Raw genomic sequence first — 13,821 nt, 5'->3', positions numbered from 1 at the left:
CATGTCATAGATGTGCGCGATATAGATGAGTCATCATGTCGCAGTATAAATGTTCTGCGATGTTCTCATTCACTCCCACCCACTTGAGCTAGTGCTTGCTACAAATATCTGCCGCTTTTTCTTTCTCCGACCACCTCGACAATCGCAGCGCCGCCGTCGACCACCACAATCACACATCGAACGATTGCTAACTATCTTCTGACTGTAGGAACTGCCTGAACTACGTGGCATTCAGCTGCATTGAACAGCTTGTCGAAATCCTAGGTCGCACGCCCGCATCCTGCACCTTCCATCTGCGCACAATGGCGCCCTCTCGACTTCCGCCAAACGCCGCGGTCCTGTTCGCGCCAGTGGAAATAGTTGATTATAGACTCTGGGTAAAGGTAACCAACAAAGCCAAGGTACTCGGCGTCACAGTCGTCCCCACTGCATTCGAACATGCAGAGTTCCAACAGTGGCGCGAACAGTGGCACGAACAGTTGCGTGAAGAAGAGCGTGCGCGCATATCGCCTCCAGATCGCTGTCTCACCCCTGATCTGTCTGGGCCAGAAGTAGAAGACGAGTTGGGCTTTGCGCTGGCGGAGAAGTGCAAGCATGCATTGCATCCAGCACAAACGCAAGTTGCATCCTTCATTGAGGAGGGAGAGATTAAAGAAAGCATAAAGTGGTGCTCGACTTGCACGCTCCAACATCACCAAACTCTCATCAGCAACTTATACACCAACTGGAAGAAGGTCGGCGGCCCGTGGCGCGACGGTCCCCTCGTCGAGGACGTGGACCGCTTCGCATACCAAGACACGAACCGCGCGTACCAGACAGCGCGAGTCGCACTCGTCAACACTATCCCCAAGTTCGAAGCCATGGCCCGCGAAGAAGAGAACTGGAACCTCGCGCACCCAGAGCAAGACGTTGGTCTACCCATGGCCTACAGTGCTACGCAGGCGCTCAAGAACTACCACAGGACCCTCACCTTCCCAGCCCGCCTGAGCGAAGTCCAAGCCCCGCAGACACCGACAAACAAGCGACTCAAGGAAAAGAAGTTGGAGTATTCGCCCGACACACCCCAGGACACGCGTCATCGCCCTTCGACACTCTGGGGTCGGTACTTGTCGTCTCACGACCCAGATTCGCCGCATGCATGTGCCTCGCCCGAGGGCTACCAAGACACGTCATACTACCACAACTGGCACTTCTGCGTGTCGCAGTGTCGAATTCTGTTCTGTCACTACGTCGATAAGGAGAGCTTGTTGCTACACTACCACGACCTCAACGCCGGTGCTGATTCCGGGCTCGAGAATCCGCATGTCAAGCGGTTGATTGAGTTGATAGAGCGGCATGTTTCGAACGAGACGCGTGAGAAAGAGATGCAGTGGCGAATCTTCTTGAAAGACACGAGCGATATCTTTCTCGTGTGGAATTATCCGACTATGATGGATGTGGAGGATGGGGTGTTCACGCACTTCGAGCATGTCAAGTCTTTGGTGGGAAGTAGTGTGCAGGATTATGCGAGGCTGAAGGGGGAGATTGATGATGAAGAGTGGGCGACGAGAAAGGAAGATGATGAGGGAGAAGAAATGGAGTATGAAGAGGTTGAGGAGCCAGGAGCTGAGGAAGGCGAGGAGGAAGGTGCAGGGGGCGAAGAGGTTGACTTTTATGATCAGATGTCTGCGGCTTCCGACTCGGATTCTGACAACGAGATTGTTAAGATGGAACTAGCAGATCTGACGGATATGGAGGAAGATGATGAGCAGTGAGGCTGCTTGAGGTCCTCCGACTGCTGCTCATGAGTCGCTGTATAAATGGTGTTCAAGACACAAATGAACACATCTCATACGGTACTATGTTGGCGCGAAAGCTCTGCTCGAAGACATGTGTGAAGGACAATTTGTGAAATATAGTCTAAATTGGTCGTAGGATATGTAAAAGACCAAGTAGCGCGTCTCAACTCCTCATCCGGCAGGGAAAGCGCTCTATCGCTTTGACAAGCTCAAAAGTGCATGATTATCTACATGACAGCGCAGCACGAGTTCTGTTTCTTGGCCTGGTAGAATGAAGTTAGCGGATAGCTTTGCATGTCCATAGCAAAGAGGAAGCTTACTTGCGTGTAGAACATCTTACTCTGTGCACTCAAGCCGTCACTTTTAGCCACCAAGTCGTCAATCTTCTCACCACGCGCCAGCACGCTGTCGATTGTCTTGTGAATTGTAATCTTGGTCTCATCCAGGTCTTTTTGGATCTGAGCGAGGTTGTCCACCTTAGTCCAGTCCTGATACTTCTCAATGTACACCTCCAACTCTGGGTAAGATAGCTTTGGGCTGTCCTTCTGGAAGTTGGCGTATGCGCTTGGCGGGTATTTGGTGATGAACTCGTCGAGGACTTTCCTGAGAAGCGATTGCGCTACACGAGCGTTGTACTCATCGTTGGTGGCTGCGACAACGCACACGCCTGCAGAATTCGCAAGAACGTGGAATGCCGCGTCTAGGAGATGATGCATCAGTCGTGTATGCCGTATGAAGGGTAAACAAGCGACGAACCTTTCTCGTTGACGATAGCTTTTCCTGGTGCCTGGCGCGCGGCGATTGTGGCAGCAGTGAAGGTGATCTATTCTGCTTGTGAGCCTGTGCTTGTTCCGCTTGGATGGGACGACGTACAAACTGAGCGACAGTAGCTCTGGCGAAGTAATTGAGGCTCTTGACATTGGTAGCAGCCGCTAACTCGTCCGCAGTCTGCGTTGCTGTATCGTTCTTGAGGACCTGTGCTGCATCGTTAGCTGCGTCATGGCGATTTGGGCGGTGAGGGTGCGCTCACACCAAGATACATCAACTTTGAGACCGACTTTGCGTCCTTGTCCATGATGGCGGCTTGTGAGGGGTATTTAAGAGACGTGTAGGTATCAACTTTCCAGTTTTGGGCAGTAGGAGGTGTGTTATCAATCTTCACGGAGTTCTAAGGAGTGTAATCACTTGCAGCGCATCACACGCCGGACGGCTGGCCAACCTTGGAACGGGCGCGGGAGCTGACATAATGGCGCTAGGCGCGGGGGCGGGGCAGGCGCAGCCGAGATCAGTGCAGGCATCATCAAACTGCCAAGCCTTGACGAGAGGCAACCACTTGGGCAGCCGCCAGCATTCGTCTGTCAACTCGACAACGACGTCAAACGTGCAGAACCATGTCGCCCTCCATTGACAGTGCACAGGCCCAATGGCTCGAGCAACTCGCCGCCATGAGGAAGGCTATCGCTGAGCTGAATCTGCCCGCTGAGGGGCAAAAACCCCCAGCTTATGGAGATGACATCGAGTTCGACGATGACGACTTCTCCGGAACTGCGAGCGGCGAGGACATCTGGGACATCATTAGTGATGAGTACGAGGATGAGTACAGTAGTGATCAACTCGAACAATTCTCAGACCTCCCCACTGGGGGGAGTCCCTACAGCCAGCAGTGGTTGGCAAAGAAGTGCGCCGGCGTTGCCCAAAGGAGCTCTGGTCTAGACGCTCGAGCTCTCAAGGACCAGCTTTCGGCCATCCTAGCTAGCGATAGCAACGGTAAGACGATTCAACCTCTCAATTCCATCTCTATGAACACTGACGCGCTACAGATGAAGAGCTACAGATGATGCTGGCCGACATTGTGGGCTATGACGAGCTGGATTTGGTCGCTGACCTTATATCTCATCGCAAGAAGATCTTGCAATCCCAGCACCATGCTATTAGATCACAAGACAATGAAGCCGTAGGCCGGCTACAGACCAGAGCGGAGAGAGATGAAGCGTTACGCCGTCAAGATTTTGAACACAAGCATGCGTCACTGGCACCCGCCATGGACCGAAAGGGCCCACAGTATCCGCACGTCTACCGCACCCATGAGGCAGGCAACAAATTGTCCGCATATGGTAAGAAATATGCCCTTCCTCCGGACCACAAGCATCACGACAACAATCTATACGAGGAATACGAGATCCCAGCAATGCCTGTGGGCACGATTGGCGTTGGTCGCAAGCTGATTGAGATTGCGGAGCTCGACGGGCTTTGCCAGCGCACCTTCAAGGGCTACAAAGCTCTTAATCGTATGCAGAGCTTGGTATACCCCGTAGCGTATAAGACGAGCGAGAATATGCTCATCTGTGCGCCTACTGGTGCTGGTAAAACAGATGCGGCAATGCTCACCATCCTCAATACTGTTGCGAAGAATGTTGTTCCGAATCCTATCGAGCATCCGGAAGCCACTGATTTCACGGTCATGACTGAAGACTTCAAGATCATTTACGTCGCTCCCATGAAAGCGCTCGCTGCAGAAGTGACCGAGAAGCTTGGAAAGCGCCTGGCCTGGCTAGGCATCAAAGCTCGCGAACTCACGGGAGACATGCACTTGACAAAGGCCGAGATTCTAGACACGCAAGTCATTGTCACGACACCCGAAAAGTGGGATGTGGTCACACGAAAGAGTACAGGCGATACGGAACTTGTGCAAAAAGTTCGCCTGCTCATTATCGATGAAGTGCACATGTTGCACGATGAGCGTGGAGCCGTTCTGGAAAGTTTAGTCGCAAGAACTCAACGACAAGTAGAAAGCACGCAATCTCTCATCCGAATAGTTGGCCTATCAGCTACCCTACCTAACTATGTCGACGTAGCAGAGTTCCTTCGCGTAAATCTGATGGCCGGCCTATTCTATTTCGACGCATCCTTCCGACCCGTTCCACTTGAGCAGCATTTCATTGGCGCCAAAGGAAAGCCTGGTACGATGAAGTCGAGAGAGAATTTGGAGAAAGTGGCCTTCGACAAGGTCGTGGAAATGCTCAAGCGTGGTCATCAGATCATGGTGTTCGTACATTCCAGGAAAGATACCGTGAAGACTGCACGTAGGTTGCATGAACTAGCTATAGACGAAGGGTGCTCCGACCTGTTCGATCCCTCAGAGCATCCGCGATACGACAACGCTGTTCGCGACATGAAGCAATCGAAGGGACGCGAACTACGCGAGTTACTCGGCAAAGGCATGGGCACTCATCATGCTGGTATGCCACGTTCAGATCGTAACCTCATCGAACGGCTCTTTGGTGAAGGAGTCATTAAGGTGTTGTGCTGTACCGCAACCCTGGCTTGGGGTGTCAATTTGCCTGCTGCTGCGGTTCTCATCAAGGGTACACAGGTCTACAATGCACAAGAGGGAAAATTCACCGATCTAGGCATTCTAGATGTCCTACAAATTTTCGGTCGTGCCGGTCGACCTCAATTCCAGGACACCGGTATCGGGTTCATCTGCACTACGCATGACAGGCTGGACCACTACATGCGCGCGGTGACCGAGCAACAGCCGATCGAGTCCAGATTCTCCTCAAAGCTTGTCGACAATCTCAATGCGGAGATCTCTCTAGGTACAGTCACCACTGTCTCGGAAGCTGTACAATGGCTGGGCTATTCTTATTTGTTCGTGCGAATGCAGAAGAGCCCTCTACTTTATGGTATCGAATGGGCGGAGATACGAGACGATCCTCAGCTTGTCCTTAGGCGCCGCAAGTTGATTATCGATGCGGCCCGAATCCTGCAACAGAGCCAGATGATCATCTTCAATGAAACTACGGAGGATCTACGCGCCAAGGATGTAGGTCGCATTGCCAGTCAATACTACGTCCGGCAGTCGAGTATTGAGATCTTCAATACCATGATGAGGCCTCGTAGCTCGGATGCTGATGCTCTGGCCATGGTCAGTATGAGTGGCGAGTTCGACCAAGTACAGTCACGCGACACTGAAGAGAAAGAACTGTCAGCGCTCCAGGATGAAGGATATGTCATAGCAGATGTAAAAGGTGGCTACGCTACGCCTCACGGTAAGACCAACATCTTGCTACAAGCACACATTTCTCGAGCCAGGCTTGAAGACTTTACTTTGGTCTCCGACACAAACTATATCACCCAGAACGCATCGCGTATTGCCCGCGCGCTGTTCATGATTGCGCTTAATAGACGCTGGGGCTATCAGTGTCTCGTACTCCTCAGCCTTTGTCAGTCCATCGAGCATCGATGCTGGTCTATCGAACACCCACTTCACCAATTTGATCTTCCACAACCAGTTTTGCGACAGCTAGATGCCAAATTCCCTTCGATTGAAACGCTTCGCGACATGGAGCCTGCCGAGATTGGCGGCATGGTTCACAACCAGAAGATGGGCAGTGTCATTGCAAAGCTGCTTGACAACTTCCCGACCTTAACTATCGAGTCTGAAATCGCACCTCTGAATCGAGACGTTCTTCGCATCAAGCTCTGGCTCACCCCAGACTTCAAGTGGAATGACCGCCACCACGGAACTTCGGAGTCATTCTGGATCTGGGTGGAAAATTCGGAAACATCTGAGATTTACCATTACGAGTACTTCATCCTATCACGAAGGAAGCTCTATGACGATCACGAGCTGAATTTCACTATCCCTCTCACAGATCCGCTGCCTACACAGATATATGTTCGCGCAGTGTCAGACCGCTGGTTAGGCTCCGAAACTGTGCACCCAATATCTTTCCAGCATCTGATCCGACCTGACACTGAGAGTGTCTACACTGACCTTCTAGACCTTCAGCCATTGCCAATTTCGGCGCTTAAGAACCCTTTGCTGGAAGAGGTTTATGCTCAGCGCTTTCAGTATTTCAACCCAATGCAGTCGCAGATCTTCCATTGTCTATACCACACACCCGCTAATGTGCTGCTTGGATCTCCTACTGGAAGTGGAAAGACCGTAGCTGCTGAGCTTGCAATGTGGTGGGCCTTCCGCGAGAAACCTGGCTCGAAGGTGGTCTATATCGCGCCCATGAAAGCGCTCGTCCGCGAGCGAGTACAGGACTGGGGCAAACGACTTGCAGGTCCAATGGGTCTGCGACTGGTTGAATTGACTGGTGACAACACTCCCGATACGCGCACCATAAGAGATGCGGATATCATCATCACAACCCCTGAGAAGTGGGACGGTATCAGTCGTAGCTGGCAGACTCGTGGTTATGTCCGCCAAGTAAGCCTTGTCATCATTGACGAAATTCATCTTCTTGGTGGTGATCGTGGCCCGATTCTCGAGATCATTGTCTCTCGAATGAACTACATCGCATCACAGAAGGAAGGTGGCTCAATTCGTCTTCTCGGTATGTCCACTGCCTGCGCCAACGCCTCTGACCTCGGGAACTGGCTCGGCGTTAAAGAAGGCTTGTTCAACTTCCGCCACTCGGTTCGCCCTGTACCACTAGAGATCTTCATCGACGGATTCCCTGAGCAGCGTGGGTTCTGCCCGCTCATGCAGTCGATGAACCGTCCGACGTTTCTTGCTATCAAGCAACACTCTCCAGACAAGCCTGTCATTGTATTCGTCGCTTCAAGGCGGCAGACTCGTCTTACTGCCAATGACCTGATTACATATTGCGGTATGGAGGACAACCCAAGACGTTTCTTGCACATGTCGGAAGACGATCTTGCAGTCAATCTTGAGCGAGTCAAGGACGACAACCTCCGCCAAGCCTTAAGTTTTGGTATCGGTCTCCATCACGCTGGTCTAGTCGAAACAGATCGATCTCTGTCAGAGGAACTTTTTGCAAATAACAAAATCCAAATCTTGGTGGCGACTAGTACGCTTGCGTGGGGTGTCAACTTGCCAGCCCATCTTGTTGTCGTCAAGGGCACGCAATTCTTCGATGCAAAGATAGAAGGATACAAAGATATGGACTTGACGGACGTGCTGCAGATGTTGGGTCGTGCCGGTCGTCCGCAATTCGACACGTCGGGTATTGCACGTATTTTCACGCAAGATGCAAAGAAGGAGTTCTACAAACATTTTCTGCACACTGGCTTCCCCGTCGAATCGTCATTGCACAACGTCCTTGATAACCATCTGGGTGCTGAGATCTCAGCTGGGACCGTGGCGACCAAGCAGGATGCGCTGGACTACCTCACATGGACATTCTTCTTCCGTCGCCTGCACAAGAACCCATCCTTTTATGGACTAGAGATTTCCGCAGAAGAGCACAACACTATTACTGCTCAGACAATGGCAAACGACTACATGGTTCAACTAGTGGAAACATCTCTGAAGGAATTGGACGAGTCTTCATGCGCGATTGTTGAGCCAACCGGCGAGGTAGACCCAACGCCTCTGGGCAAAATCATGAGCTACTACTATCTGAGCCACAAGACTATCCGTTACCTTGTCAAAAACGTCAAGCGTGACGCGACCTTTGCCAACGTTCTCTCCTGGATTTCGCACGCAACAGAGTACGATGAGCTTCCCGTTCGCCACAATGAAGACCTCATCAACGCTGAGCTGTCGAAGGCACTCCCAGTTCCAGCCGATGACTTTGGTCTGCCAATGTGGGATCCTCATGTCAAGTCTTTCCTGCTTCTACAGGCGCACTTTTCGCGCATCGATCTACCAATTTCTGATTACGTCGGAGATCTGAACAGCGTGTTGGATCAGAGCATCCGTATCGTGCAGGCTTCAATCGATGTGCTCACTGAGCTGGGTTACCTCTCGTCGTGCGTGAGGATGATCAACCTGTTGCAGGCCATCAAGTCTGCACGCTGGCCAACAGACGGACCACTGTCCATTTTCCCCGGCGTGGAAATTGATCAGGAAAAGAAACGCCTCGAGCACCCTAAGGCCAGTCCGAAGACGCTTATAGAAGCCACCACCTCATCACCGGCACATTTGGAAAGAGCAGGCAAATTAGCGGGTGTCACGCCTTCGGCTGTCAAGCGCTTCATCGAGCCCATTTCTCGTCTTCCGATCCTGAAGCTTGATCTCGGCGCGGTCAATGCAATTTCTCTCTCTCTGAACCTCACCCGCCAAAACCCAGCCAGAATGCAGCAAAACGGCATCCGCATTTTTGCGCCGCGCTACCCCAAGCCACAGACTGAGGGCTTCTTCGTGATCCTCTCATACTCAAGCACGGATGAGATTATCGCGTTGAAGCGAGTCGGCTGGAGCGACCCCAATCGCAGTGGTGGAGCACGGGGACGAGGTGGCCGCAATGCGAACAATGGAGCTGCCAGCTCGCGACTCCAAGCCACGACCAAGATTACGTTCCCACCAGAAGCGCAGGGCAAGAAGGTTGATGTTACCGTTCATAGCGATTCTTATCCTGATATGAAGTGGAGCATTGAGGGTATTGAGGTGCCGGAAGCGCCGAGGGTGGAGGACGGTGGGAAGAAGAAGGATAGAGGAGATGGAGTTTGGGATGAGCCGATAGCTTAGCAACTGAGCTGAGAGGCAGAAAGAACCGTTTCTCGATCAAACGTCGTCGTTATACCACTAAATTACTTAAAAAGCTTGAAGACTGTTCTTGTGTGAGGTGGTACTGGATCGCTGACCGAAGGACAAAGCACCGCCACATATGCGCCACAGTCGCTTACCCAAACGAGTCAGGCATCAATGAAACCAATGACGCATACCGAACGTCCCGAACGGCGAATACCTAGCGCTCCCCTTTCACTCTCCTCTCAAAAATCACCACTTCGCGAAACCACAGTCACTGTCTCACCAAGAGACGTGTCAGAGACCGCAAACGAGCCGGTAGCAAACGTGCGCACGCGACTCATTCCTAGCAGCACGATCTGCCCCGCGAACAGTCACTCCGCTTCCCCACCTCCGCTTTCGCCGCCACAACGAGTGCACGCAGCCCACGCGTACACTGTGTAAAGGACCCATCGACATCTACAATATCAGGAATGGACACTATCCTCAAGAGAAACATGGCCTTTTTCTGGTACTCTGCATCTCCAAACGTCGAGAAGCTGGGCGACATTATCAGCGCTCGTCACCAGCTTTGAGCGCGTCAGCTACGTGGAAGAGATCCTCACTGGATATATTCACAGCACAAAAACAACACCCTGATAGGATAATCGCGCGACGTCACTGCTAGGCGTGAACTTCCGCGATCGCCGACAGCGCGCACGCATTGTGAACGCTCAGCTGATTCTCACTCACGCGCCTTTCGGAAACACGCCGGACAATCTCTTTTCAAGAGGAAGAATTACCCACCCACCCCAAGACCTGCACAACCATCGACCGAGTCTATCACCGCGCAATCTACGCCCGCATTTCTTACGTGACCATGAGCTCACCTTCGAAGGCAACAGCACGTGCGCGCTACAACTTGCCAGCAAGTCTCATACTGCCGCCCCGTGAGCTGAAGCTATACCGCCGATGGCAAAGCCTCCACACCACACTTAGACCGACAGAATGTGGCGCGATACCGAGCGCGATCGAATATGAGGAGTTTCAGCAGTGGCTGAAAAAACAAGATTCAGGCTACTTCTCCGACGTATTCGATGACATATACGAACACATCAACTCCTCCTCATTATCCTCCGAGCCCACTACCGCCCCGTTGTGCCAACACACTATTCTTCCGGTGGAAACCGGACAGTCGCGTACACGATGTCCTGTCTGCATAATCGACATGCACATCAACTACATGAAGGTGCTCACGCGCTCACTTCACGGCGCGAACGGGCGACCACTGCCTCGCACTGGTACTCCGTCAGAACAACAAGAGAATCTCTATCTGGCGTGGTCGCAAGGCAAGCTTGCCACACTACGTATAGTGGAGGAGCTCGAGGACTTATCTGCAAAGGAGGCTGACTGGGTAGAATCGCATTCAGATTCTGTAGGCAAGGATGTCTATACCGCTGATAAAGCGCTGGAGCTGTACTGGTTCGAGACGACTGAGTGCCAGAACACACAGCAACGCAGTGCAAAGAAGAAGGCCCTCACGTTTGCCGACGACACGAATTTTCTTCCAGGCCGACCGACCGATTACTTTCTGCGAAAATCACCTCGCTACGAGCCTGGAAAGTACACGATGTTGGTCGGCGAGGACGACGATGACGATGACATATCTGAGGACTCAGAAGATTACTCAGGTGTAAGAGTCTTCATGCTTGGCGGCCCAGAAGTACCCTCGGATCTTGACGACGTTCGGGTACCGGAGTTGGTGCACTCGGATGATTTATTTGACAATTTGGAGTTCGATGATGGGGACAGCGACTGGGAGGACATCGACTCAGACGAAGAAGACGACTCGAACGAAGGAAGCTACATCTGCTTCGAAGACGACAACGACAGCGAGTCCAACTTCATCGTTTTCTCCAACGATTGAGTCACATGGCGCAGAAAGTAGTTGGGCGAAGCTGCTAACATTCTACCGCAAGTGATACCACGACTACGACGTCTCCATGAGCCTGCAACAGCAGAGTAAGACGCCGCCCATGGCATGTCCTTAACAGCATGTCATGCGGCTCCTAACACCGATGGTGGAGGCATTTCGCATTGTCCATATGCCGGGCGTGAAAAAGAAGAGCCGGGAAGGAAAACCAAGACGATCGTTGGTGCAGTGATAGAAAAGACGTGAATCAGCCATTCATACAAATTTACAAGACCATCACTAAGAACAAGACAATGCGACGTGACAAATCGTACATTTTGGTCACCGACACTCCCTGCTTGTGGCTGGCGACTGAAAGGGTATTCTCGCACGCACAGCGATGCATTGTATCGCCACTGACCATGTCCCAACCAACTTCGCGCACGCAACTCTACCTCCACGACCTCGCATCCTCGTACCTCCAAGAAGATCAATACGCCACATCGTTTCTCATTCTATGCGCCGCACATTTCCACTTCATCTGCCACCATCCATACACCCATGACGAAACCTACACCAACGCACTGGACAGTCTAGGCGCTACAGCCCTTATCCAATCCACCCCATCCTCCGCAGAGCGCTACTTCCGCGCCTCCCTCTACGAGAAGATACGTACGCGACACCCCACAACTCTACACAGCACCATCCATCTAGCTCGGGCGCTCTCTCTGCAATCGAAATACAAGCAAGCAGAGCGCGTGTTGCGGAAGGGGATTAAGAAGTACAGGTCATGTCATGAGAAGCGGCTCGAAGCGGTTTGGATGCTGGGGCGCGTGGTAGAAGAGCTGGGCAGAGGGGATGAGGCGTTGACGTTGTTTTGTTGTGCGTGGATTTCGGCGAAGACGGTGCTTGGGGAGGAGGATGAGGTGACGGTGAGGTATGGGATTGATTATAGCAGGCTTAAAGGGCAGAGGGGCGTGGAGGGATGATTGAGCCGATGGAAGAGAATGGCGTGGTTGACAATGATGAGCACATGGCAGAGCTTTGGGACATATTGTGACGGTGGCAGTAGCACGCACTCATGAACGTGTGGTCGGTCCCGACATATGTGGACGTCGCACGAGTTTATACAACCTAGAAGGTTGTACATGCTTCAACGCTGCACGCTTTGGTGCAGTCCAGAAGGTTGGACATGGTATGCGGGTGCTCGACAAAATATAGGAATGTAGTTCATTGGTCCTTCGGTGTTGTCTCAAACTCGGAAGACACCATTACTGCAAGCCTACTCGTCTCCACCATGATTTTGTCCCTGCTGCAGATGATCGAGCGGGGATGTCGGGCAGGAGGAGAGGGCGGATCACCATTTCCAGCCTGACTAACCCTTAAACTAGCACGACGCTGAGGAAACCGTTCTCCAGCGGGTATTGGCCGATGTGGGGCGTGTCAGTTATCGGTTGGGAAACGCTTCGAAACCTATGGCTTGCTGGTGAATACAGTCGTCCGAGAGAACGTAATCCATACGGAAAGCTACAATGTCCCACGTTGCTAAACACTGAGCTCATTGTCTGAGCGGCAAAGAGGGTTGCAAACGTTTTGGGCGTTGTAAGCTGCAGGGAACGTTGCGGAAACTACCGGTACCAGGGTCCTCCTTCTCATCACAGCCGAATGACTCCACTATACGGCCGGCCCTGGAACACCCTTGACGGCCAGCTCATCAGCAGTGACCAGATCGGCACCTGGTTCCTGCCATTGCGGTACAACAAAATCAATGAACGTGCATGGCGTTCCTAGGTGCGAAAAACTTTCGAACATTTGTCTGCTGTACGCAGAGATATAACATGCAAGCTGATGCGAAGATCACGCCATGGAATCAGACTGCGTCTTCTTCGCTTTCGCCGTTGATTGATCATCTTCAAGTGCTGATGTGTGATCGGCACCTCCTCTGTCTGGCAAAAGAGGTGCATGCAGGATTCTGTTGGACGAATCATGGGCCTCGTCTGATCTCGTCTGATCTCGTCCCTCAGCCCTAATACAGGGCTGAGCTTTTAAGGCGAACCAACAATTGCTGTTCAGCTGGTCAGATACATTCACTGTCAAATTTCTCTCCTTCAAAGTCAATTAGTTGTGGAACAGCCTTTCCAACTCCTTGGAAATATGCCTGTGCGCCAGATAAAGCCTATTGTAGGCTTAGCACTGCTGACAACCTGGGAACCTGGAGGGAGGATGGACCCCGGGTTCGTGATGCTATTGATTACCCTGCATCGCGTACCCGTACTGACTTGCACAAGAGCGGACTACGGCCTCGATGAGCGCGAATCATGTTGGGAGATCGACGAAACGCTATACGCAATCCGGCCTGCTTACTGCAGCAAGTAGGCTGCGATTGGGCACTCATCGGGCGCTCACATATTAGCTCCTTGTCTACGAGTGAGGAAGGGGACACCTCACTGTAAGTCTGCGGATCTACATGCGGGTTAGCAGATGCGGTGTCTTTCTCAGCTTGCTCGCAAATGTGCACCCATGGGCTGGCCGCCCGTTCTCCCAGCCGCATTGAGCATATGACCAGGGCCAGCACGCGGGCTCTGGCGGCTCGTTAATAGTCTGGCCCACCCCAGATCTGCCATTTGCTCCTGTTTTGCTGGCCGAGATGGATCCTCGCGATCAATACCGTGACAACTTGAGCAGTTCTGGGAGCGACGTGAACG

The 13,821-nt window shown here is 52.3% G+C and overlaps 6 protein-coding genes across 6 annotated transcripts; 5 read left to right on the top strand and 1 right to left on the bottom strand.

Moving 5' to 3' along the window:
- Nucleotides 1-302: 302 nt before the first annotated feature.
- On the top strand, nt 303-1,754 carry SNOG_02117 (hypothetical protein; the record flags this gene model as incomplete). The annotated part of the gene is made up of 1 exon (XM_001792682.1): nt 303-1,754. The coding sequence occupies one exon, from the start codon at nt 303-305 to the stop codon at nt 1,752-1,754; it is 1,452 nt and encodes a 483-aa protein (XP_001792734.1).
- Nucleotides 1,755-1,889: 135 nt separating this feature from the next.
- Nucleotides 1,890-2,494, bottom strand: SNOG_02116 (hypothetical protein; the record flags this gene model as incomplete). The annotated part of the gene is made up of 2 exons (XM_001792681.1): nt 1,890-2,041; nt 2,099-2,494. The coding sequence occupies 2 exons, from the start codon at nt 2,492-2,494 to the stop codon at nt 2,006-2,008; spliced, it is 432 nt and encodes a 143-aa protein (XP_001792733.1). The 3' UTR covers nt 1,890-2,005.
- Nucleotides 2,495-3,169: 675 nt separating this feature from the next.
- On the top strand, nt 3,170-9,225 carry SNOG_02115 (hypothetical protein; the record flags this gene model as incomplete). Its single annotated transcript, XM_001792680.1, has 3 exons — nt 3,170-3,545; nt 3,599-4,861; nt 4,886-9,225. The coding sequence occupies 3 exons, from the start codon at nt 3,170-3,172 to the stop codon at nt 9,223-9,225; spliced, it is 5,979 nt and encodes a 1,992-aa protein (XP_001792732.1).
- Nucleotides 9,226-9,411: 186 nt separating this feature from the next.
- Nucleotides 9,412-9,800, top strand: SNOG_02114 (hypothetical protein; the record flags this gene model as incomplete). Its single annotated transcript, XM_001792679.1, has 2 exons — nt 9,412-9,543; nt 9,576-9,800. The coding sequence occupies 2 exons, from the start codon at nt 9,412-9,414 to the stop codon at nt 9,798-9,800; spliced, it is 357 nt and encodes a 118-aa protein (XP_001792731.1).
- A 632-nt stretch (nt 9,801-10,432) lies between these two features.
- On the top strand, nt 10,433-11,131 carry SNOG_02113 (hypothetical protein; the record flags this gene model as incomplete). Its single annotated transcript, XM_001792678.1, has 1 exon — nt 10,433-11,131. The coding sequence occupies one exon, from the start codon at nt 10,433-10,435 to the stop codon at nt 11,129-11,131; it is 699 nt and encodes a 232-aa protein (XP_001792730.1).
- Nucleotides 11,132-11,538: 407 nt separating this feature from the next.
- SNOG_02112 (hypothetical protein) lies at nt 11,539-12,105 on the top strand (the record flags this gene model as incomplete). Its single annotated transcript, XM_001792677.1, has 2 exons — nt 11,539-11,788; nt 11,831-12,105. 2 exons carry the CDS (start codon nt 11,539-11,541, stop codon nt 12,103-12,105), a joined length of 525 nt encoding a protein of 174 aa, XP_001792729.1.
- Nucleotides 12,106-13,821: the final 1,716 nt, after the last annotated feature.

This window comes from Parastagonospora nodorum (assembly GCF_000146915.1).
Source record: "Parastagonospora nodorum SN15 chromosome Unknown scaffold_3, whole genome shotgun sequence".
Taxonomy (NCBI): Eukaryota; Fungi; Ascomycota; class Dothideomycetes; order Pleosporales; family Phaeosphaeriaceae; genus Parastagonospora; species Parastagonospora nodorum.
This window is presented reverse-complemented; position numbering and strand designations above follow the sequence as displayed.